The sequence below is a fragment of the Empidonax traillii genome, unplaced genomic scaffold, assembly GCF_003031625.1.
Source record: "Empidonax traillii isolate 1590-97213 ecotype Southwest subspecies unplaced genomic scaffold, ASM303162v1 scaffold27:size3997909, whole genome shotgun sequence".
Taxonomy (NCBI): Eukaryota; Metazoa; Chordata; class Aves; order Passeriformes; family Tyrannidae; genus Empidonax; species Empidonax traillii.
Window position 1 is genome coordinate 705,513 of NW_020955220.1, and position 25,446 is coordinate 730,958.

Here is a 25,446-nt window from a genome sequence, read left to right on the forward strand (position 1 = left end):
AAAAAAAAAAAAATTGGTATGTAGGATAACACACCTCCATACAGTGCCTTCTTTTGGTAGAAGTCAGAAATGAGGATGGTTGTGTTGAGGGGATTGGGGTTGTCACCTTTGAAATAATATGGGAGTGAATTTGGTGCTACCTTAAGAAGCTGTAAGTGGGAAAGAATTCATTCCATCCAGTGTATAAGGTGCTTTTAAAATCAATCTATTTCTAGAACCTAAATTGTCCTGGGACCAGCTCTTGATATAAAAATTCATAGAAACCTGTTTTTCTGAGTGTGGTAACTTCTTGCCATAGTGCTGTAGTGTTAGAATTCACATTGGCCAGGTTGTTCTGTAAATTAAACAGTGACAGCTTCCCTCGGGGGAACAGCCAATGTATTTATGATGATGTGCTGATTACACAAAATACACTGCAAGCAGAAAACAGCTGCAGAGAACAAACCTCTTAAAAGAATACAATTACAAATAGCACCCTCAGTATTTCTAGTGGTGAGAGCAAAATACAGCATGCTAATGCAGCCTTCTAGTTTACTTCCAAAGAAGAAAAGAGATCTACCAAGAAGAGGCTGAAGTAAAGATGAATGCACACACAGTGCCAATGTGGAGCAGCATATAATCCTCTTCTGAAGGTGAAGGACAAGAACACACCTCAGGCCTGCTTTTTAGCTGTCCTTGTTTCTCAAAATTCCTATGACTGCAACTCCAGCAGCACTGGCTGGTGAGGCATTGGGGGCTCTCTGGCTTATCGACATTTTGACTGCTGTGGTTCATACCCTCTGTCCTGGTTAAAAGCTGAGATGTGGTGAGATGACAAATAAGTAGTTTGTGCTACCAGTATGCCCATTGTGAGAAAGATTGTAGGAAATACTATGGAAGGAAAAAAATTCCCTGTTTTAAAGCTGACCTTTCTTCTGCCGCTACTTAGTGCTTTGAGGGAACTTCTGGAAATGAATTTCAGTTCTTGTTTTGCACTAGACTGCAGTGTTTTGTTTCTAAGAGGTCTCTGTTTTGTATGTGTAGGGCAAAGTCTTGTTAGAGTCCATTTTAGTATCCAGTTCAGGATATGATAAAACTTGAAACAAAATGTTACTGGAAGATAGTGGAGGTGGGACCGTGATCATAAACTCAGAACGCAAACAGACCTCAGAAGAGAGAGGTCTTTTTTTCACCTGAAAGCAAAAATGAGAAGTAACTGGAATTGCTTTCTGTAGTGTGGCTGTATGCAAGACACAAGTGATAAGGACTGCTGTGGTGGGATTTTCTGTGAAGGCTTGTTGAAAATGAGGAAAATGTGGCAGTGGCAGCTCCCTCAGCTGCTAATGTCTCACTTTAGAGGGTTGCAAAAGAAAAAAAACCCTCCAGAACTCCAAAGCATATTCTTTTTGTGTCTGAGAAAATCTGTCACACTTAAATCTTTACAATACAACATTCTACTCATGGCTATGCCACGTATGTATGTGGGATAGTGCGAATACTGAGAATGCCTTTTCCATACACTTTTTTAGGATCACTGATGGATAAGTATAATGCCTTTTAAAAGTCTGGAATTTCTTGTGTTTGGTGTCTTTATGTTCCAGGACTGTATCAATAAGACATCTTTCAAATACTGGCAAAAAATCTTCTGCTTAAAAAAATGTTGCTTTTTCAACATACGGATCTTATTATAAAACAGATGAAGTAACAGCATTGGCACTCTAATTTGGAAGGACTTTATTTACTTGCTTAAAAAGAAGTATCAGGCTTTCCACCTCTGGGTTGCTAGCATGTACTAATAGACTGTTATTCATCTGTCTGTATTTTCTTTAAATCGTTTTTGAGCCTCCCTGTGTTGTCCTGCTCTGCTGACATGTATCCCATGTGGCAAGAGGGAGTTTTGTATAATCACCCTGCTTTAATCAATAGAATAATTGATAAACCAGATAAGATTTAAACTGATTACCTCCCCGAGTAGAACTCCCCGAGGGCCTTGGACTCTCTTAATTTTGACATGTATGTTGTGTACCCCGTGGATGAAGTGCAGTTTGAATTATCTGTTTTTATTTGCTTAATGACGGGGAGGGTGTTAAAGTCAAATGTTTAATTAACCCAGCAATGGGCTGCGCTGTCACTTACACACACATCCAGCTGATTGAGATATCTCACCGAGAATACTGAATAGGAATGATAATGTGGCACTGAGACGGAAGATTGCTTTTTCAATCCATTTGCTGGGTCACTGCTTTGAATGTCTTACTGGATGAAAGGCATTCAGCCTGGAAAAAAAAATTCAGCATTTAAGTACATTTTGTTTTCCTGGCCCCTTTCCACCAAGAAGTTAACTAAAACAGATATGCTGTAGGTTTAATAAGCCATTCATGTTGTAGCAAAAAAAAGCTGTGACTACTGGATTTCAATAGGCAGTGATCTAGAGCTGTATAATGTCCTATAGGAACAAAATGTTTGCTAGCCCCAAGGTATCTGAAGGCAAGAGTCTGTGTACATCTTTATCTTTCTTTCTTTGATTGCTTGACTACCCACCCCATTTGATGGTCTCCGTAGCAAGTTCAACTCTTCTTCCTTACCCAGCACAGTGAAATTTATGAGAATATTTTGTAACTCCTTGCTCTAGTTCAATAAAATGGTGTTTCAGATTTGGAATTATTTTATAATAGTAGAACCCAACAGCAAGCTGTGAAATTTAAATGTTGCATGAGGGGCTGTTTTGTTACCACATTTAAATTTGGTCCAGCCAAATCAGGAGGACTCAGGGATTTGTTTCTTGGGTAGCAGCTGTTAAAAGGCTGCGATGCTTGCTAGCTACATGTTATAATATGTAGTGCCTAATCTGTAACTTTCCATTCTTTTATTATAAGATTATAACTTTTTTTTGCTTGATGTGATTGAGGATTGGGACATGTTTAGACTACCACCTTTTTTTTTTTTTTTTTTTTTGGTATCAACAATGAGATTTTTCAACAGCACTGTATGGAAGTAAACACACTCTGTATTGAAAGTTAACTAAATCTGCTTCATAGACCAGTGGTGAATGATTCTTTCTGTAATAAATGGAGCTTTGGAAGCTGGAAAAAGCACCAAAACCTGCCTCTATGGACTAATTACTACTGTGAGGCACGTCGGGCAGGTGGAGCTGTATCACCCAAACTGCTCCGTGGTGACTCTGTAGGTACTTTGAACCTGTTCCATATTGAAAACCAAGTAGTTTGGGCTGCAAGGTCACCTGGCTCACATTGGCTAAGACATAAAAATCTGGGTGCCTCCACGAACAGAGGCATACACAATATAATGTGAATTCACATCAGTGTAACACTTCGAGGAGATCAATGATTAGCCATTTTTTTAAACAAGTGAGCTGCTTTCATTCACTGCTTTGTGGAGAAAATGTACCTAAAAAGTTAACATGGTGTGGGATACAGAATTTAGGGTTGGTTCTCCCATGCTGTCATTTTTCCTTTGGAGAGACAATTTCTGCTTCATACCTTTGTTTTGTATTTCATTTTTCCCTTTCCCGCAGTGAAAAATAGGAAGAAAAGCAAAATATGCAAGAAAAGCATAAACAGGACAGTGAGATGAGCACGGTTTGGTTGATTTAGGTGTTTGGGAGTGAGAACACCACAGGCTCTAAGGAAGGGATGTGATGAGAAGTGGAGGTCTTTTTTGTCTGCTTGACAGGAAAGCTCAGAATGAGAGGTTTTGAAAAAAGGAAATTATAAGTGTAGGTGATGACCAGGGAGGAGAAGGGAAGGGGTTTTATAGTCAGACCAGTGAGATGGCATTGGTTCTTTGAGGAAAGTAGTTATAAAAAGTTAGAAAATAATGCTTGAAGAAGAACAGGAAATCTACAGCAAAGCTAGACACTTTTACAACCTGTTTCTAGAAGCACTTGCAGCTCCTATGCAGGTGAAGCTGCAATAAATATTGTACAAAGAAAGTTAAACTGTATCTAGAGAATTTTAATAAATAAAAAGTTTTAAAAAACTCTCGCTGGATCCGTTGGCTCTTGCTAACTCTTGTTAGTACTAGAAATACGTTTTTGACATCTATTTTGAATGTTGGCTTATATTCCAAGCCTGTAAAAGCTGACTTTGTCCTTTCCCCTACCTTACATGTAGGGGAAAGAAATCCAAGAAGACATCTTATTTCAGCATACAAAAGCACTGATAAAAGCCTACAATTCACAGGCAGGGAAGGGAGGAATCCTGTGAACTGAGAATGAGAGTGTATGATTTCAAAGTTTAGTACTTTAACACCCTGAGATGACTGTTGAAAATGAATTTTTGTGGAAGGAATGTAACAAAATGAAAGCAACAAAGAAGTGAAAGCCAAGCCTTGATTGTTTCTCTAAAAGGCTTCTGTTGCATGCAAAATCCCTCTTCCTGAAGTATGTGTGGCACAATTCTGCAATCTGGCAGAGAAATTTAACCCCAGCTGAAACTGTTTAAAGAAGAATTTGAGCATGAATTTAAAAGACTGGAGAAATTGTTAATGTTGTCCTGAAGAACAAAAATGGAAGAATACTGTTTTGTTCAATGTGGGGAGCAGATATGCAAGGATAAATCCCTAGGAAGAGGCAAGCCAAAGCACAGAGATAATAAGACTCAGAACAAGTCCTGACACCAGTCTTACATAAGTGGTCTAGTTGAATATTTGGAAGTATACCCATATTATGTGTATCATAAGGTTAATTGGATGTTTTCATCCATGCTTTTTCTGGAATGTGTTCCTTAAAAAGATGTAGATAGCTTTGAACTACTATAAAATCTTGCAGTACAAGATGTACTCTGTAAAATCATGCACAGAAAGTGCTAGCTATAAAAGCATATGTATACCTGTGAAGGTGCTGATCAATTTGTGCTGTTTAGGAATGAAAATTCTGAAACAGACCCAGCTGTGAGAAAATGCAAGTAATAAAATTCAACTAGAGGTCCTTGAGGCTTCTTAAGCTCTAACCTTGTTATGAGGAATGGGGAAGTTGAACTGCCTAATGCAGATGTCTGTGAGTTACAAAAATAACCAGATGTCCTGATTAGCAGAAGCAAATGTTCTTCCCTTAATCCACATGAAATTATATTCAAAGGCTCTCCGAATGTAATGTGTGTGTAAATAAGGCACCAACAAACATTGGAATAGAAAGGGCCATTGGCCAACTAGCTTGCAAGGCTTGAAAGCTTGAATATTAAAAACAAATTTGCCACTGCCGACTGTCTTGAATTCACAGAACAGAAATGTTAAGCAGGGCTGCTTCCCGGAAAACATGGAAAGGCTGTTCTCATTAGCCATATTTTCTCTCTTTCTCTGTCTCTACTGCTCTCATTTGAGAAATGTGTATGAAGTGAAGCTAGCTTTTTAAAATTCCCCTAAATGACTTGTTCCCAGCATCTGTATTTCTGTTTGTTTTTTTTAACTACAACTAGATCTGTGCTGTTCGAAATGCATCTGTTCAACAGATCTTCGATGTTTGTGCTGGCTTTTGGTATTTTAACATTAAACTGAATTTACTGTTCTAGTAATGCTGACTTCCCACACCATTAAATTACCCTTTATAACCAACCAATAATTAATAAGGTAAATAACTTCATAAGAAGCTCTTCTTGGTGTTGTGGAGGTCCATTTTCAAGTCTCATTGTTTCGAAAATATGTATTTTTCCAATTATTGATTTGAATGAAAAATAAGGAAAAAATAGGAAGGATCCATTCTAGAGATGTGAAAACCAGAATCCTTTCCTGGTTTTGAACTGCAGAAAAGGTTGTTTAAACTTTTGTTACTGGCGGCAGCATTAACATTGAGACAGACCAAATTAGGACTTGTGTGAACATGTATATGTCTGGTTGGAGTGATGTACTTTTCCATTTTCAGTGCTGTCAGAGCTCTAGGTTTAAGAATTTAGGTTATAGTGGGTATCTGAGCTGCTTGGGCATGAATTTGAACTTCATTTATTTAAGCACCATGTAAATGTTCTGTGTGGGGAAGAAGTCCCTCTCATAGGGCATTTATTAATATATTGGAAGGGGAAAAAAGCCGGGATTCTGTGCAGCTAACAAGGTAATAGATACATAAACAGGATAGACATCTACATGCCAGTCTGCAAAGCAGACACTGAAGTGGAAGGTCTGTTTAGCTTATTCCCTTTCCTTTTTTGTTACCAGTCAGTGCAAGGCAGGCTGCGGTTTCTTTACCCTCTCCTTCCGTCATTCTAATGCTCAGCATTAAACCCCTTGCAAAAGTACCATTTAACTTGAAACTTGTAAGAGCTGGGAAACTTGTTTGTGCCTTCATTCCGGGCTGAAGTCACCCCCTTGTGCCTACACTTTGCAATTTATGGTGTTCTCTAAAAGGATCTAATCTCGGTGAACGTTCAGAGCAGCAAATGCCGAGGAGGAATGGGGTCTGATACTTATCTCTGCATTTTCATTGCTGTGGATCTCCCTGTGTGTTACAGCTGTCATTTTTGTTTTATCTACTGAACAGCAGAGAATTGCCTTCAAACTTGCAGCTTTCATACTTGTTCTTCTCAAAGAGCATTACCAGTGTTAAGGGCTGCTTTTATATATTGTAGTGACTAGCCAAATAAGCATGAATTTGGATGTTTTTGGTCTTGTGATAGGAGAAAAAGGAGATGCTATCCTTAAATGGTTTTAGTGATCTTAGACACTTATTTTTTTTAACAGTAATACTGCTTCAGGCTGACACTGGCTATGCCAGGATTCATCCTTGCACTGTTTGAAATGGCTGAGATATTTATAAACTGACAGACAGCATTTATAAAATGAGGATGCTGACAGTCCCTTAACGATAACAATGGACTTGGACTCATCTATCACTTACAAAGGTTATTGGAAAGGGAACATAAGGCTTCTATGTGCCTCTAGTCTTAGACTGGCACTTATTTCCACACATTTCTCTCTCTCGCTCTTTCTCTCTCTCTTTTTCTCTTCTGTCTGTCCCCCTCCACTTTTCAGTCTACTCTGGCTGACATGGGCATCAGGCAATTACAGCTAATTTCTCCATAGCTTTACCCAGTGATTCTTTGTCCTATTTTCTGCAAGAAATTGGTGTGAACTAGAAGACAACTAACTTTGCAGCATCCTGGGCCAACACCCCCTTTCTCTCAAATTCCCTCTCCTAAACAAATTCCCTCTCCTAAACAAAAGGAACATCCTGACTTCTGGCAAGCTGCTGGCTTGAACTGGGAGAGAAGAGCAGTGTGCCCTGACTGACAGACTTAACCTGGGGCTGGGCGGGGGTTAAACAGGCCTTCTGCTTCCTTTTTCCTTTCATATAGCACCAGTCTGCAGGCAGAATGCTGATGTACCTACTTTATTCAGTAGCTCCCTCTTGACTGAGACAGTACCCTTCTGTCCTTGGTGAGGAGGACCAAGTGCAGCGCAGGGACATTTCCAGGAACATGAAACAGGATGTCAGTTATCTTCAAGCTCTGATAAAATGCTGCATTCATTCAATGCACCTAGGAGCTTGAGGGTCAGGTTGTATCAACAGTTTGCATTGGAAAAAGGGGAAGTGCACTATTTCATTGGTGTGCTAAAGCATCTATTTTAATGTGGCAGCAGAAGTACTGAGACAGCTACGTCTGGCATCCAGTTTGCCCTTGAAACATTTACTCTACTGTAACTGCTTGCACACTGTGTTCCCACTGTATTATTTGCTTAGAGACCTAAAATACCCAAGTAGATTTCCTACATGAGGTTGGATCTGCTGATACCAGTAAAAGCACACCCTGCCCAGGCTTCTGTTCGAACTGATGTATACACACGCAATGGCTGGAGCGAGACTTGATTGGCTTGAGGGGGTCTATTTATCAGGGAACTCAATTAAAATACAGACTGCACATGACATCAAATTTGTAATCATTTTTCCACAGCAAGCAAGCAAGCAAGCATTTTCTGTATTGGATGCAGGTGTTTAAAGCAATAGTGTGTTTTAAGGGCCAGTGCAGCACAAATTCTGGCCTTTGGGATAAAGACAAGTGTTTTGCCTGCATAAACAATATATTATTTTTTTTTCCCCTCCCCGAGGTCCACACACACCTAGTTTCCCTCAAGCTCATCATCTCTGTCAGGTTAATCAATAGGCACCGTATGGCAGAGGGTCAGTAATCAGTGTCATCGTGCCTTTAAATCGTGTTGAAAATTTGCTTAAAGCCTGGGCCAATTAACATCGAGATGATGAATGGATGGGTAGATGGGAAGAGCCTGGCGCTCAGGGGCTTTGTGAGAAGGAGATGCTCAGCTGTTGAGCAGCAGACACCAGCGAATAAAATCAGCCATTCATGTGAGCTCAGTCCACCCACTCTTAATGATAATGTCAATCTAGCAAAATATATACACATTGGAGTTGTCATGAGTTCATAAATCAAAGGAGTTTGTCAAAGGCATTCAGATTAACGAGGCAGCAGCAATAACAAGTCAAATTTGCATAGAGAATTGCCCGAATCTCAGTAAATTATGATCCTGTTTTTCATTTGATTATTTGCTAATGTCTCAAGAGGGAGAATGATTATATTAGCATGCAAAATCTACTCCAGAAGTAGAAATCCGAGGTATAGCAGACCAGCACACGATGACAATTAATCAGTTTCTGCATACTAGCATAAACGCACAAGGCCCAGAAATGAACTCCTTTTTTATTATTATTTCTCCTTGCTACTGATCCAAATGGTTCAGCTTGACAGAGACTTTATATTGCTTTAACAGTGTTCTGAATTGTGCCTGCAGGCAAGACATAGTTATGCAGCTATAACCAACCTATCCATCTGCCAACCAGATTGGAATTCTCCTATCCAAGGCTTCCATTAACCCCCACTGACAGCTCCAAACAGGATTAAGAATTTGAAAGCATAAAAAATAGTTGTGCTCTTCACATAGACACACGCTTCTCCCCCACCCCCACCTCCACACACTTGGAAAAAAGGCTGTGTCTGTACTCTTTTATAATTAGTGCAGGGCAGAACAGCATCAAAGAAAGCCTCCCCCAGTTGGCAGGGGTTTGATTTCCACCACGACGAGCGAGGCGGTACTAAAGGTAGCTCTGCCCAATTGGTAGTCCCTGGGAGTGCATTTCTCTGTGTATTATATCTCGTTCCCAGCAGTGTTTTGCTGGGCTGTGTACACAAAATACTGCATGTCATCTCCCATCAAATGCTTCAGTCTAGGGATTTCGGATGCATTGTAGCGTGTTGTGTTTAGTGGTGGAGGAGGCTTCATGGGGAGAGTTAAATAGTAATAATTTCGTAGTGGTCTTTAAGACAACCTGCCATGGAGTTATATTCTGTTAATTACAGGCTGAAGTTTTAAATGCAAATCAGATTTAAAAGGATCTCATTACAGGCAGTAGCCATTTTAGGAAAAATGAGCAATGGAAGGCAAAGCCCCTTTGCAGGAATCTCCTGCTAGAGAGAAATTTTGAAGGTTACAAGAACTATGAGCTTGGGTTTCCTGGCTTTTCTTCCCAGTGCTTCCACTGTCATTGTGTGACCTTGGGCAAATAAAAAAAATTATTTTACCTGTCTGTGGAAAGAGGGGATGATCTGGGGACTTCAGCATCTCATCTTGCCTGTATTTGTTCAGAAGGAGAGACCCCTGCGTGTAAGCACACTTTTGGCCAGCCTGGCTTTAGTCTATGGAGGAAGGCTTGCTTGTGGGATTTAAAAATCTTCCATGATGGAAGGGAGTTTGGATGGCTTTTCAGCTTTCTATATGCACTGGTTTTCTTCACTTCTTTCATCCTAACAAATTCCGTAATTCGCCTACTACATATCAGATACAGTCGCCGCAGATCTTTAATATTCCCAGTGAGTACACCCAACTTACCGTCTGGATACCAAATGCTTCTTTCCAGTTCTGTGCCCGGGACATGCGTTTCAGTAACCACGAGAGGGTGCTCAGAGCGGTTCCTCCCTTTGTCTGCCTCTCCTGTGGCCGAGAGCATTGCTGAAGTCCTGCTGAAGCAAACCTTATTCTGACCTCGCACATGTTTATCCCTCCTCCCACCTTGTTCAGCAAGGAGAAATATATAGATGTACCGTTTCAGTCGATTACGTTATGCTCTTCCCATGGCATGGCTAAGTGTTACCCTGTCAAGTGAAATTCACTTCCATGCAGGTACAGTTAGTCCTGAAATATGCGGGGTCCTGTACCTGCACCTGGATTGATAGGTTTCCTATTCCTGAGAAATGAGCGGGAGTTATAAACATCTGTGCTTTTTCTTAAGTGTAATGCTTTCCAGTCATTCTGTCTTCACCAAGCGTAACTTACTTGCCGACAAAAGTGCAGGAGCAGCGCTCCTCTTTAATAGTCTGCTATCGGAGCTGCTGTGTTGGTGCTGTAGAATGGTGAGACGCCAAGCTGTGAACCACCATATGCACTTGGCAGTCTTTGTCTGGTCTTTGTTCAGCCAACCTCTTAGCCTTGCCACCTATAAAGATAATGAATGCAAAATGGTCCTCTGCTTGCTCTTAAAATTAGATGCTCAGCTTAAAGAAAAAGTAGATAACTTGATGCTTTGCAGTAACTAGGAATTTCAAAATAAGGGCTGACAGTTCACCAGCAGTTCCTGCTTTTTGATGTTTTCTGAGGGAGGATCCTCAGTGGTTTTGAAAAGCAAGTTTTCACTGTCATGGAGAGATTATTTGGAAGTGGAAATTTTTCTGGCAGTTTTTGTAGGGAAGCGGGTGAGTGCTGAAAACGCACCCAGAAGTAGTAAACAACCCCTTCAGCTCCCCAGCACAACAAAATACATTTCCCGGAAATGTATGGTAAGTCATCTCAGGTTCTCATGTTTTCCACCCTTGGTCTTTTTTTTTCTAAAGCACAAAAATTAAAATACTAACTTCAGTTAACCACTTACTGAACTGAATTTCATGAGCAGAAAAGAACAGCTTTAATGTCTGACCTTCCTTTTTTTATGTATGCGATTCTAACTTCTATGGTTTTATAATCACAGTCCTTTCTAAGCTAGATTTAATGTAATAGCCTGGTCCTGACTGAGATCTCACATGAAAACTTTTAAAAGCTGACCTCTTACAGCAATTTATCAGGCCTGTTTAGGATTGATTTCCATTATAAAACCCTGGTTACAGCATCCCACATGACATGGTGCCTTGTGAGTTCTATATCTTGTTTAAAAAAAAAAAAAAATTCAAAATCACTAGTAGGTCTGCAAACCTTGATTTACTCCTGACCAGTTTATGGTATCCCAAGTGGGGTTTTATTATTGTGCTCCTCTCCCCCCACCCCTTATCTGCCATTTCTCAGCAAACAGCTTCTGCCCCTGCCCTGTCTCCTGGCTGTGCTTTTCTTTCCCCTTCCCCAGACTAGTGGCCTGTGCTGCCCGGAGGGTGCCTGATCACGCAGCACTGCAGTGGGCACGCCGCGCTCTGCTCTGCTGATGGCTTCCCGCAGCCCGTGTGCTCGCTGCTGGCCTGCGCTGCCACGCTGGCTGTTCGCAGGGCCCAGCTCCTCCTTTGCCAACAGATGCCACTGCTGTCTCCTGAGGTGCTGGGCTGGAAGCTGTCTCTGTGAGAAGCCAGGCAGAGCCGTGCTCAGTGAAGGACAGGTTATTTGGGGGACAGATACAGAATGCAAACTTCTGCTGTAATAGACACAATCCTGAGCTTGCCTGCAAGTAACTGGAAAACCACCCTTTTCCTGGCAGAGCTCTCCCTAGGCAGTTTTTCTGTATCTCTTTAAAACCTGTTTAGCTGCTCACTGCTGAATGCATGGGAATGTGGCCTAAGGCTATGAATACTGTGGTGATCAAACTGATTTTAGATGTGTGTGTGGGATTCCCCCAAAGCTGGCTGTCATTACTCTGTCAATGCAGTGGCTGAACCTGTGCAAAGAATGTTGTCTTCCAGAGTAGCTGACTTTGGCAATGAGGTCAGGATTCTCCCCACCTATCCAGCAGTTCCTGACCAAACCTTTGCAACAAACTGCACATCCTAAGATAATTATAGCTTGTCTTTACTCTAAACCAAGTGATAATTGGTCTAATCGTGATGCAAGCAGGGCATAAGTTTCCTGGGTATATTTCTTACTCATGCTGGAAAAACTCTTGTATTTCGTGTCCACTGTCTCCTGTCTTACTGATGTTATTTTTTTGGAGGTGGCAGCTTACGTTTTGGCATCAGTATTGTAAATATATGTAGAGTCAGAGGGCGGGAGTGAAAACTATAGCTGTATTATCGTACACTGCCTACACAATATTTGGGGCTTTTTTGCAAGAATCTCCTGAAAACCTTTTTTACAATAATTTAGCTCTATCATAATTTCTCTTATGATTTATGGCAGCCAAGCAGACTCAGTGCAATTAATAATGGTTGGGCAGATAAAAACATAGAGGCGGAGAGAACAACGATTGCACCCACTAACAACCTTTTGCTTTCAACAGGTTCCACTGTTTTAAGTCATTATTCTGGGGTTGAGGAGCACTGGTGTTGCCATGCTGATTCAACCATCATTTCAGCTTTTCAAAGTAGCTGTTATTAGAAGTTTAAGAGTAAATCCCTAATGCACAGGCTTCTTCAACAGATACTTGCACAGTGGTATGTTTCTGCATTGAGGAGGAGAAACTCTTTCTCTGCCATAACAAGCTGTTTGGCATAAAAGTACAAGTTAGTCTCCGGTATGCAAATGTGTAAAATACTACAGCCTGTGCAGTAAAAATATTTTGTTTCTTTCCTCTTCGCAGAGTAATATTAGGGATAAGAACTGAATTAAAGCTTACTTTCTTTCACAGAATTCCTCTGAGAGAGAAGACTGTAATAATGATGAGCCCCCTAGGAAGATCATTCCTGAGAAGAATTCACTTAGACAGGTATGTGATCAGTCTCTTTAAAAATGCGATAAAACTTTCTAGCTATTTGAATTCTTAAATGCTCCTGGAAGCTGAAGTCTGGCTTGTGCACATGGAAATCCTTTTTTTTCTTCTTTGTAGTCTGAACAAGTCACATTGTACCCAGGAAAATCAGACACAGAGATTTAGCTTTCAGGGGAGTTTGATGACTTTTTACAAAGAAATATATACCACAGTGTAGTTCAGTCAGCTGTGACTCTCTATTTGGTGTTCATCAAGACCTCTTCAGCCTTTTCGTCTGTAATCATTCCTGTGTTGTTTATAGTATATTTTGCCTTGCCTCAGATCAAAAGTTTCAAAATGTTCTACAACAATTAAGCTTTTTATTGCCCTTGAAGGTAAATTTTCTTGGAGGTGATATCCAGGTTAATAACCTGAAAAATTACCTGTTCTTGTTTCTTTTACTTTCATATAAATGACTAATAGGTAAAAAAGGAGAAAGGATGGTCTAATAAAACATCTCTTTGCATGTTATATATGGTAAAATTTCTTACCACTTCAAAAGAAACCTTTTCTTTTAATCCCCATGGCCAACAAAGGGAGTGTGGTAGGTGCTTTCCAGGGAATTTAAGTAGGATTTAGTGATTTCTGGTCCATTTTCACCTTGTTCTTTCTCCCCACTGCAAACTTCAGGCAGCAGAAACAAAATCATGTCTGTGCCTTAACTGCCTGAGGTTCCTGCCTGATGTATCAAAATAAAACCATTGGTGAATGTGACTTAAGTGAATACCCCAGGCCACACATTTCAACAGCTGAGGAATTGTCACATATCCTTCTGCATCTCAGCCACAGGAGCAGGAGTCTCAGGCAGAGGAGTAGTGTGTTTCTATACTGCCCCACATCTGCTATTTCGAAGAGAAGGTGTGAATCAGAACCACAATAAAGAAAGGAGTATCCTTTGGATAAAGTGTGCTCATGCTCAGAGTTGTTGGGTTTGGATGGTTTGTTTTGTTTTGTTTTGTTTTTTCCTAATATATTGTGTTAGGAGTGTTTGATTTTGTGGGAGTAGGTGCCATGGACTACATGTGGCTATGGCAATCCATTTAACAGATGCAGTCCATGGAAGTCTTTCAGACAAGAGGCAGTATACTGGCATAATAACTGAGTTTCCATATATAGCTGAGAAGGATTATCTTGCAGAATTGATTAAATATGTTCCATTAAACTTAAAATGTTGATGGCATTGAACATCAAATGAGAGCTGGAGGAAGAGGGTAGAGCTACTAGGTCCTTACTGTGTATCCCCAAGATAGCAAACAAGGTCCCCAGCATAACAGAAAATAGATTTTTTTTCATCTTTAGGTTATATTATTGATGGCAAGTCCTCAGGTTCAGCAAGATTCATAGTAAGAGGTGTTAGTTCAAAATGAACCTGAATTACTTGTTTTGTGTGTCTCCTCATTGCACTGAGTCCTTCCTCCTGATTATTGATTGAGGAGACAGATGTTCATAAGCTGTATTATACAGATGAGAAAGGTAAAGTTTCTTGAGTTGGATTTCCCTTCCATTATTTTGTAATTTGCAAAAGTATTCTTGGTGTCCAGGGAAAGTTGTCTTTTCCCACAGGACCACAATTCATCGTAACCAAGGTGACTAGATATCAGGAACACACCTAAAAAACTACTTGTAGTGTCCCAGTATTTCATATTGGAACTAATTTATGTGGACATTTTTTATGTTGAAGATGGTTAGCTGTGTTTCGCAATATTGAGATGTATCAGTCTCCAATTTGTATCCAGTTCTTTACAGTAACAGATGCAGGACCAAATCCTTGGGTCTTGTGATTGCTATTTGGCACCACCTTTTGTGTTGAGAACAGTCTTTGTAGATAAGTTCAAGATGTAGTCTTAGTCTTAAAGCAAGTGCCCTCTTACCTATATTATAGGAGGTGGTTGCCCACAATTTTGTGCCAGTTGGAGAAGAAATTTTTGGTTCTTTACATAGGCATAAATTAATGAGTGATTCCTACAGGAAGGTTTGCAGAGTAACTACCCTGCTTTGCATCTATCCACACTTTGTAGAACCAAAAAGATCTGACCTGCAAATGCTGTCAAAGCAGTAATACAAAAAAAAAAAATGCTTTGCACCTTAGTGGAAAGATGCTAACTTGGTAAATATTGAGTGTAGTTTCATGTTTTCTGTTCCTCCTCTAAGACTCACTTAGTATTTCGTTATTGGGGAACATGGACCTACATGCACAAAGGAATTGAGTGTATGTGGGTAAAAGAGAAGTCTGTTTACTTAAATGGTCTTTCCAGAGAAAGTATCCACATATTTAGTACTTTTTGATTAGTCTTAGAAAATAAATGAGATGCATCAGACCACTTCAGGGGAAGTATGATGTCTTGACATGTTCTGCTGATAACAAGTTTAAGTAAAGATGCATTTCCTTTTCTTGTCTTGTTTGCAGTGCTGTTACGCAGCCGTAGCCATAAATGTTTTCTCAGGTGGGTTTGTGGAACAGATATATCAGAAGGTGGAGATAATAAGGAGGTGTAGTGGTTACTTAGGCATCTGAAGTTGTATGTAGGGGCTGAAGACACTGATTGCTCCGTGCTATGGAACTTTTACTATGAGAAATAAAATTTTGCTGTTGATCAAAAGATTTTTTAGAGAAGATGTTTTCAGAAGTCTCAACAAGTGGAACGTGTCCTTAGATTGCCAAAAGTGGAAGGCACAGCCACTGCTGGATGCAGGAGGGAGCAGCAAGGCAGAAGAGATGTGGATAATAGCACTGGGAAACAAAAAAGGGCAATGAACTTGACACTGTTAGCTGGAACAGTGAAAAGATCTAAGTTACAACAGACTGTGGAATATGGATGCAAACGTTCAGTTCTTGCTGAGTGCTTGATCTGACCAAATTAAATTTTGAAGGGGTAAACTGAAAATCATACTATGAAAACAGACTAGAAAAAAACAATGACAAGTGGCAAAAGTTTTTGGCAACTTTATTTAAGCTAACAAACGAATTTTCACACTGCAAAGTTATAAATTAATTTTAATAGGCTGATCCAGATGGTCCATTTGGAAAATGGATAGCTTGATCTGTTGAAAATTAAACTAAATTTATCTCTCTCATACTTCAAACTGAAGTAAGCATGAGAGGAGTGCCCATTAAGTCCAGCTCATACAGATGGACCGGCAGGTCACACATGGGACTAATCTGATTCATTTTAAAAATAAATGCATGAGTTATTGAATCAGGTTCCTGTTTCAAGCCCTGCGTGTGAGTGCGCGCGCGTGCATGTGTGTGTGCCGCCCTTTCAAAGGGACTCGCAAATGCTTCAGTGCCTTTTTAACCTGTGTGTTTCCATTTTAATTCAACTTCCTTGCCAAAAAACATAATTAGTTTTCAGTGCCTATCATTTAGTGTTAGACCCAAACACTAGATTGATTAGGTCAGACATTTGTTATTTTAAGGGCTATGTCTCCATCCTTCATTTATGAAGAACATGAGCTCAATAGTCTTGGGTAGAGAGCCGGCCTTTAGAAACTGGGAAGGGGAAACTCTCTGGGGGCCCCTCCAGCCTTTTAGCTTCTGGGTGTTTTTAACAGAGCCATGAATGCAGATTTGTAAATTTATTGCAGTGCCATCTGGTTTTTTTTTTGTTTTTTTTTTTTTTTTTTTTCCAGGAACCGTATTATTGTTGGCTCGTATGTGTCTATTGTGGTGGTCACTCCCCGGGAGCTTGCCCTCACAGTCCTAAGGAAAGTGATGAATAGTGGGGGTCAACATGAATAGGTCACAGGGCAGCTGTCCGGGGCTGCCCTGAACTTGATTACCCCGCTGGTTTTTAAAGAAGACGGGCACAATGCAGGTTGTTTAAAACCCTCCCTCCCATCTCTTCAGTGCAGCAATAATGAGGTGCCTTTTGCTGCTGTGGTTCATCTGTGGGCAAAGGTGCCTTGTGGGGAAGAGCTGGCAGCAGCAAGGCTGCTGCACTGTACCTCCTGCAAACCTCACATAGGACTCTGCTGTCTTTCTGCAAGCTTCCAGATGGAAGTCCGGGGGAAAAAAACCCTGTCTGTTACCCCATTCAGAGAAGCCCCTTAGCGTTTTCAAGAATTTTCCCTCTTACTGTTTTGGCAGAAAATACTACCTCAATTCACTCGTACAGATTTGAGATAATTTTCTAAAAATACATGTAGTACCTAAAACACGCTGTAGGCACTATTTCAAAGTTAAAATGGGCACAGTCTGATCTTAAACGTTTAAAGCCAATACTCAAGAAAACCATGAGAAGCAGAGAGGATGAAGAAGGTAGAGCAAAGGAAAAACAAAGTAGCAGTTGTCAACCTTTTACTCTGAGCTGGCAGCCTCATCCCACTGCTTAGGGCTCCTCACCAGGCATACCTCTCCTCTGCAAAAGTATTTCTGCTGTGCAAAGTTGAAGCCCTCCTTTTTACTGGTGAGGAAGGCTACATGGTGTGGAGGGAGAGAGGTTCCCTCCCTCCCTCAGGGGAAGATGCTGCAGTTCAAATTTACCTTCTGTTGGAGAGTTGGCCAAGACAGGGCAGACCTGGTCTACAAAGCTATCCTGGTTACGTCATGTTTTACGTGAGTAACACTTGCTAGTAAGGAGTTGCTGGTTGAAAAGCCCCTTGAAATTGCTGGAATTACACCCTTAGTCCTACTTGCAAGATTATTTTTTCTTTTGACTTTTTTTTTCTCTTTATTCTCAAAACAACAACCAAAAAACAATTTTCAGTCCTTTGTGACACTTAATGCATGTTAAAAAGCTGGCCAAAGCAGGATGTGCCAGAGTCTAAGTTAGAATGGGAATGCTGTCTTGTGGTGGAAAGGCCACTGGGCTCTTTCAGCATTAGTGCTAATAGGAATCTGTCACCCCGCCGCATTGCTGCATTCCCCTGTAATTCAGTAAATTGCAAGTGTTGTCTGCTCCCCTCTGCCCTTTGTGTCCATGTCCACTTACCATCCGAAGAACGTGGGCAGTGATAAATAAAGCGCTGAACAGGGCTCTCAGCTCTTTGAAAGCAGCGTGTTGCCAGCCCCCTAGTTATATTTCTTTAAGTGTTTATGTTTTTCTGTATTCTTTCTCTTGTGTGGCTGGAACCCTGGGGATCCAAAGCCATGAGAGAGGCCAAGAAGCTAACAAAAGTAGCTGTCCCCTTGTTAGCGTGTTCCTTTCTTCTTTAAAAAACAAGATGAAAACCATCTGGCTCAGGGCATTACATTTTCCTCCCCCATGCACCTCTATAGATGAAGAGTTTCACCTGCAGTGAGGGTTTACATTGATTAGGGAGGGAGCAGTAATTCAAGCCTCCATCCACTTCAGTGGTACTTTGCAGTCTTTAAAGGTGCTGACCCATTGAGTTAAACTGTCAAGGGAGGATAAAAAAGGATCTTCATCCCAGGAGGTAACAGCTGCCAGGTTTTCAACACCTTGCACGCTGCTGGAAAAATGTCACAAATTGTCAATGGAAAGAAAAATCACTTGGCTGCCATCTTCCCTTAATGATGTTCCTTATAAAATGAAAGATTTAAGGGTTTAAAAATCAGCAAGTAGCTGTCAGGAAAAAAAAAAAAATCCTGAGGGATTTTGAACAATGGGCCCAACAAGATGTGTCCTGAAAGACTGGGAATGATGCATCTGAGTTGGAATAACCGGATCTGATTGGGATGACCATGGTTGTGTCTGCACAGTGGGACAAGAGGGAAGTGAAAGCAGTAGCACAGAAGTCTAACATTACCATGCCTATATTTAAAAAAAAAAGAAAAAAAAGTAGAAAAAGGAGTCTGATTCATAAGCCAGTGAACTGGGAGAAGACATACTGTATTTCTGCTCTTTTGAGGACAATTTGTTTTCAAGCAGCTACCAGATGGCTAAATACCACGACATTTCCTTTTTCTTTTTTTTCCTTCTTTTCTTTAACAAGAGATCTAGTTCTCCTTGCTCTTTGTTTTTGTTTGTTTTAATGCTTTTACGTTTCTGAACAACCCCGTGGTGTTGGGCATTGTGACATGCTCCTTTTTATGTTTCCCCCCCTTGTGCACTGATGGATGAGGAAAAAAAGATCTTCAGCTTTAATGTAATTTCAGATAACAAGCAGACTGGAGTAAGGCTTTTTGTTTGTATTATCTTGAGGTTTTTCGGTTTAGGGGCCTTTTTTTTCCCCCTGTTTGTTTTAGGTAAGTCATTTTAATTGTACTGGGTAATTAGAAGGTACACATAGCCAAGGGAGCTTTGTTATGGTAATTGCTCAAGAAAACCCACTCCCCAACTACCATTGCCATGTGTTGAGACACGTCTTCCCTCTAGTGGCAATATTAAGGACTCTGGCATTCACAGTCGGCAAGGTGTAATTGCAATATGACAAACTGTGCTTTAGGGAAAATCCTGTAAATGATTTAGTTTTTTGTTTGGCTGGTCTTTATTTTGCCTTACGACTTTCTGTGGAGATTATCCTTCCCAAGGCTGGGCTAGGGATAAAAAAAATTTCGTCCTAAGAAAATAGTCAAGGCGAATCCTGGGTAATGTCTTACAGCTTGACTTAATTCTACTCTTCTTTTTAATTACCTGTTTATAAAAACGTTTTTAAATTTGTTGAGATTAGTTAATTCTTTCAGAAGAAGCACCTCATTTGAAATAAATAAATAAATTGCATTTATTTTAAATAGTCCATGTGAAAGACCTTTAAAGGGTAATTAATGCAAGTCTCTTAAGACTCTAAGTAAGATGAAAGCGATCTTTCCAAATCTGCTGGAGTGATTTGTTTATATAACTTCCCACTTCTGCTGAATTCTTCTGAGTCTAATAACTTTTTTTCTAACCGTTTGGCAATTTGTGCTTAGCTACAAAAGCCCTTGTTCAAAAAGAACAGTTTAATAATCTTTTCCCTGAAAATGACTTGAAGGGAGGGTATGGGTTTTGTCTTTTTGCTGCGTTTTTATTAGTGTTATCTTTCTCTGATAAATCATGTAATTACTAACTATTGGGGGGGGAATCTTATTGAACTCCTGGGTTGCAGCTTCTATTAAAAAGTGGAGCTTTGTTCAGGGACTGGGGATTCTCAGAATGAACGGCCAAAGAAATGGATTTCAGTTGGCAGAAAAGCTGCACACACACAGAGTTCCGCCTGGGGTTCGAGGCTTCAGGTTGGCACTCAGCGTTCATCCAGAGCTGCACAGACAAGAGTGGAAATGTTCACGTGTTTGTGTCAAAGAGCAGGATCATACTTTCTTTAAAAAGAAAAATGTAACCAAAGACACTTAGAGAATGAGATCAGATACAGCTCTATCTTTAGTGAACCATAGTCTAGCACCTCTGTGGCATTTTAAGCCTTTGGCTGAGAGTGAATACAGCTTTGTGGTTCCCCTGCTACTGACATGATTTGGTGCTCCCATATATTTGTAGGTTTCTTTTTTTTTTTTTTTTTTTCATTAGAACTTGTTTGGCTATAGGGCTGCTTAACACTGTTCTCAAACAGCTTTTGCAAGGTTAAAGGAATGCAGCTTGGTAACAAGTTTGTGTCATTTTAAATATATACCTCCCAGTAAATAAGGAGGAGTCTTGCAATCAATCCCTTTTAGTGTGTTATATGTTTCACCTGACAACTAAACCCTCTATTGATTAACCATTACTTTGTTAGATAATCTTGTGTCATTGAAGCCACTGTAAAAATTAAACTCTTTAAAATGTTTTACCCTAGCAGCAGTGTGAAAATTGAAAACTTGTTCAGAATTACAGCCAGCTTCCACAAAGAGGGTAGTTTTCAACAAACTGGTTTATGTTTGCATGCTTTATATGCAATATAAAAACATATTAAAGCACTCCAACGCAAAGCTACCTGCCTGTGATGTCGAACCAGGCTACCATTTCATACTACTTTTCCTTGATGAAGAAACCTCTTATTTTGATGAAAGGTGAGAAGAAATTTTAACAGTTTTGGTGCAGATTAGATGAGATATGTAAAAGGGTCAAGCTTTAAAGGTGAGCTGCAGAAATTTACTTTTCTGAGGCTTGGTTCTGGCTTTGATCTTCCTGCTTTTCACCCAGGTTGGTCAGTGTTACCATGGGCATTGCAACAAATGAAAGGAGGTACTCTGATGTTGCAGTGTAGCATGAGACACCACCAAATGTTTCACCTAACATGAAGGGCTCTGCATTAATACTTGATGATATGACATTAATTCTGCGATCAGAATTCACTAGTCTATTCTCTAGGTCTATTCACTAGTAACTATTAGTGTGCAAACACAAATATGACAATATCAGACCAAATCTTCACATCCAGATGTAATTTTGTGTCTCTCAGTAGCCAGTAACTGCTGTCTTCAGAGAAACATTAGAAGACTATCATACAGTACTGCCTTCACAATATATTCTACCAGCTTCTTATGGCTTGGCTTCATGAACCAGATGCAGTTCTTCGTAACACTGTCAATACGTTTCCATTGAGACCTGTTAAACAGAGTGACATTACCTCTTTCTCCCCTGGACTTGAAGGGAGAACTGGGTTTTGTTCTGCATTTTGCTTTCAATCCTTTAAAACATACTGTAGAACATGTGCGTGAATCTCTTTATTCATCCCGCAAGGCTAATAATGCATTCTTCTGTGAGAATGTGAAAATAACAACAGAAGAACTTTGTAACTTTGCAGAGACAGTAATTTATGTTGATCTGAAGAACGCTTTATGTTTTATTCTCAAATCTGCATCCTTATGTGTTGAATCCATGATATATACTCCTTTTAATGTTCTCTTTTTCCCCATTATTTCTGTTGAGAAGCTAAGAGCTGCCGGAGGACTTAATGATTATTTGGCCCATACATAGATCCTTATGTAATAAAATTACTGTGTAAATGTTGGTTGTCATAGTAAAAGCACGTTCTTCTCTTCTTCTGTGGCTGAAAAGGTTGGGAAGGATGAATTCAACTATCATTGGCATGTTGTCAAAGGGCAGAGGGATATTGATAGCATGGGAATGCCTGGGTCAGTCAGACTCATCCACTGCCAACTCGAGCACTGTCAGTGGAAGGTGCTGTTGAAGGAGAGCAAACAAGTTAGGTCTCTTTTGGTATTCCATTGCCCTCCTGCTCCTGCAGCATCTACCCCTATTGCACTCGGGATGACTGATACCTGTGCCGAGTACTTTGTGGACCTGCTGTCCATGAGTTTGTTTAGTCCCTTTTGCCACTTGCTGATGATGTTTCTCTACACAATGTCCTGGAGCAGCAAGCCTCCTGTATGTAGTGTTTCATTTTATCTCCTTGAAATTTATACTATAGTAGTTCCATCAGATATCACTAGTCCTGGTGTTGTGGGATTTAATGAACAACTTATGCTAGAAGTTCAGTTGTTTCTCACTGAGATGTAATGCGTGGATGAAAGTAATAAAAATTAAGCAATACACTGGAATAATTATTTGTGTCTGCATTCTGACATGCACATAACTTTTGAATAGTGCATAGTGAGCTTCCTTCATTCTCAGAAAGTGCTAGCGTCTTTAGATTTAGCGTTTAGTATTTCACACTGTGTATTTGGATTGTCTTCTCTTTCCCGTTTGTCAGTGTGAGAGAAAGGCTGTCGTAAACTCAGCTTTTAAAAAGCTGGGCTGCTACCAAGGTTTGTGCATACCTGTCTTGAGAGGAAAAAGACTGACAAGATCTGAGTTCGTGGTTCAGTTCACGGAGCTACAGGCTTCCTTGTTGTTTTCAGTAAATGCGTTTGTGGCTGAGCTTTTGATCTGCAAAGTGGAGTTAGTAACTTTATTCAAGTCAGGGCTCCTCATAAAATTTACAGTATGTAGCAGATAAGTTGTGCAGAAATACTGTGGAGTTTTAGGGGTTAAATTGCAAATGAAAAGAATCACAGATTGATGATAAATGGGTTAAATTACACAAATATAAATACTGAACAAAGAATCTTATCAACTCTTCATGTTTTTTCCCCCTTCATAATCTCATTGAATTTAACTAGAACCATGCCTGTGAAATGAAGTTTGCATGGTATTGTCTGAATGTCAGTGCAAAGCAGATGGTGTCAACTTTTTATTTATCAGTTGGACTGCTACATCTAAGTCCCAATTTGTAATAGTTTATGCCATTCTAGTCTTTCTTCTGAGGAGAAAGTTCTGTGCATACCAGAGCGAAGGTTTTATGATTTTGGCAAATATTTGTAAGAGGCTGAGTCCATCAGACTTCTGTTTTGCTTGTGGCCTAATCCAGTTTGAATCTGAACCTCCCCTGCTGAAAGATGCACTCTGTTCATCTGCACGGCGCCTTGAAAGAATTCATGTGTTTGAATTTTTCAGTTCCTCCTTCTGGATCCAGAGACAGAAATTGCTCACTGCTAGTCACAGCAGATATCAATGTTGTGACATGTAAGGAGATCTCCTGGAGCCAGGATATTCTGCATTCCTCTCTGTCACCAGTTAGAGAGCTCACTGAGAAGTAAAATATGAACTTCTAAGGGAATGGAGAAGATAGGGCTTCGAGGTTCCTTTTTGTTTTTATGTCATGGTGAACTTTAAAGGGGCTCTGTAAATAGGTAATGTGGAAAGGACTGTGATTTCCCGAATTTCCTTAAGAGTGTCTGTTCTGTAGGGGACCAGTATAGGTCCACCAGAGCTAGTACACTGATTTCCCATGGTGGGCAGTAAGGAGTGTTTTGTGAGGATCATAAGAACTTAGGTGAATGTTATAAACTTGATTGTGAACGCTCCATTCCCATCAGTTGGTGCTTACCATCCCCCTAGGCTAGGGGCCGCTGGGAACACTGACTTTGGACACGTCTCCTATCGCTCAGCATGACCCCCTTTTAATCTCTTTGCATTCTTGCCTTTGAGATCTTTTGCCATGTGTTCTGCCGTTTTTTCTGTTGCTTTGACTACATCTTCCACAGAGTCAGGCCTCTGGAAGAGGGACAAAAGGATGAGATAGTTTGTTCATGCTTGGTACTGAGGGAATCTGGGTCTGATGATGTAGCTTTGGAAAAGAAAGAGAGGTTTAGGAGCGCTTAACATGGCAGTGTTGTCCACAGGTTTTGTAACCTGTAGCAGGTTTGGTGTTGAATTAGTTTTAAATCAAACAAATAGAAATCTGTAACAAGCCCTGAAAGAAAGATCTTGAGAGATTGCTAGTGACTATCACAGGGAAAGAACTGACAGGCAGTTCACTACAAGTCTTTGTGTGTCTTCCCCTAAAGGCAATCTTAAAAATATTATGAATGTTAGTACATTTAACTTAGTGCTCTTGGAAATGTCTTTGTAACAAGTTTAATTTCATTTTTTTCAGCGTGTTTCTTGGGTTTTCCCCACACAGCTATTTGAGGTAGCAATATCATCTCCGTGGTCCACTCACTACTCTTGCAACAAAGCAAGTTTCTGCTTGCTTTCGAGCTGCCAGTTTTGCATGGGAGTATTTTTCTGTAAATGGTGGCAGATAATGGAGGGTTAATCCCATATTGAAGCTCTTAGGTGTTACTGTACTCCTCCTACTACTAAAAAATGTGAACTTAATCAAGTAGTAATTAAAAAGGTGCTGAAGGGGGAGGGAAGAGAGAACCTCTGTAAGAAATTCCTGAGTTCTTCAGGCATATTGGTTTAAATGGCAAATCAGCCAAAATATAATTTTAAGCCCACTTCATAAGTATTGTTCATACACTTCCCTTAGAAAAGGGAGAGGCTATGAATAATGTGTTCTGCAAAGACTCTGAAGTCTGCAGCCCCAGCTGAGGGTTCCCTGGGCAGGACAGTGTTAAATGAAAAAGATGTTGTACTTTAAAAATGAAAAAAGCTTTCTAAATTTGGGAAGATTAAATACAAGTGAGATGTGGTCTGCGTTTGCTCCCTTCTGATTATAACCTTCATACTATCCCCATGTATTTTACCTCATGAAGTCAGGAGATGTTTATTAACATTTGACATATGCTGTGATAAGTAATGCATAGAAATCAACTTGCTTTAGGTTTTCGGTTATGCAGCATTTTGTGAAAGAATGAACAACTGAGATTAGATACTTTTTCCTTTTTCAAAGGAACAGAGGAGAAAAATCTTTTTCTTTGTGTATCAGGACTATAAAATGGTACATAGCTTCTCAGAGGACATGTATACCCTGAACAGAGGATTTTGCTGTAAACTAGTTTATTTTAATTTGAAACATTTACACCTTAGGAAAAAGAAAATGTAGTAGAGTTGTGGGTTCCTGTGCCAGAAATGTGGAGCCTGAAAGAAAATCATGTTCTTCTATTCATAACCATTTTAATCTTTCTGCAGACCTACAACAGCTGTGCCAGACTGTGCTTAAACCAGGAAACAGTATGTCTAGGAAGCACTGCTATGAAGACTGAAAATTGTGTGGCCAAAGTAAGTAAGAGAATGGCTTTGGTTTTGAGAGGTTTTCAGCAAATTGTTCATTGTTAGTCAGAGAAAAGTTCTCGTTAAAAATTACAGTTAGGAAAAAATATTGAAACGCTAAGTAAGTATTTTGGGTAGGTTTTTGTGTTCTTCAGTGTAGAGATTTCAGACTTGCTGTTTTTCTCTGCTGGAAATGATTACTTAATCGAGTCCTCAGCTATCTAGGATTGAAGGGTTCATTCTGCTATACAAGTAATA

General features: G+C 40.1%; 1 protein-coding gene across 3 annotated transcripts in view; it reads left to right on the forward strand.

Annotated features, from left to right (window-relative positions):
• The window catches only part of BTRC (beta-transducin repeat containing E3 ubiquitin protein ligase), a 100,533-nt gene that overhangs the window by 18,906 nt on the left and 56,181 nt on the right, over positions 1 to 25,446 (forward strand). For all 3 annotated transcript variants that reach the window (XM_027907896.1, XM_027907904.1, XM_027907911.1), the window contains 2 exons: positions 12,755 to 12,832; positions 25,108 to 25,197. In XM_027907896.1, coding sequence (XP_027763697.1) covers positions 12,755 to 12,832; positions 25,108 to 25,197 — 168 coding nt within the window. The remainder of the gene's footprint in view (positions 1 to 12,754; positions 12,833 to 25,107; positions 25,198 to 25,446) is intronic.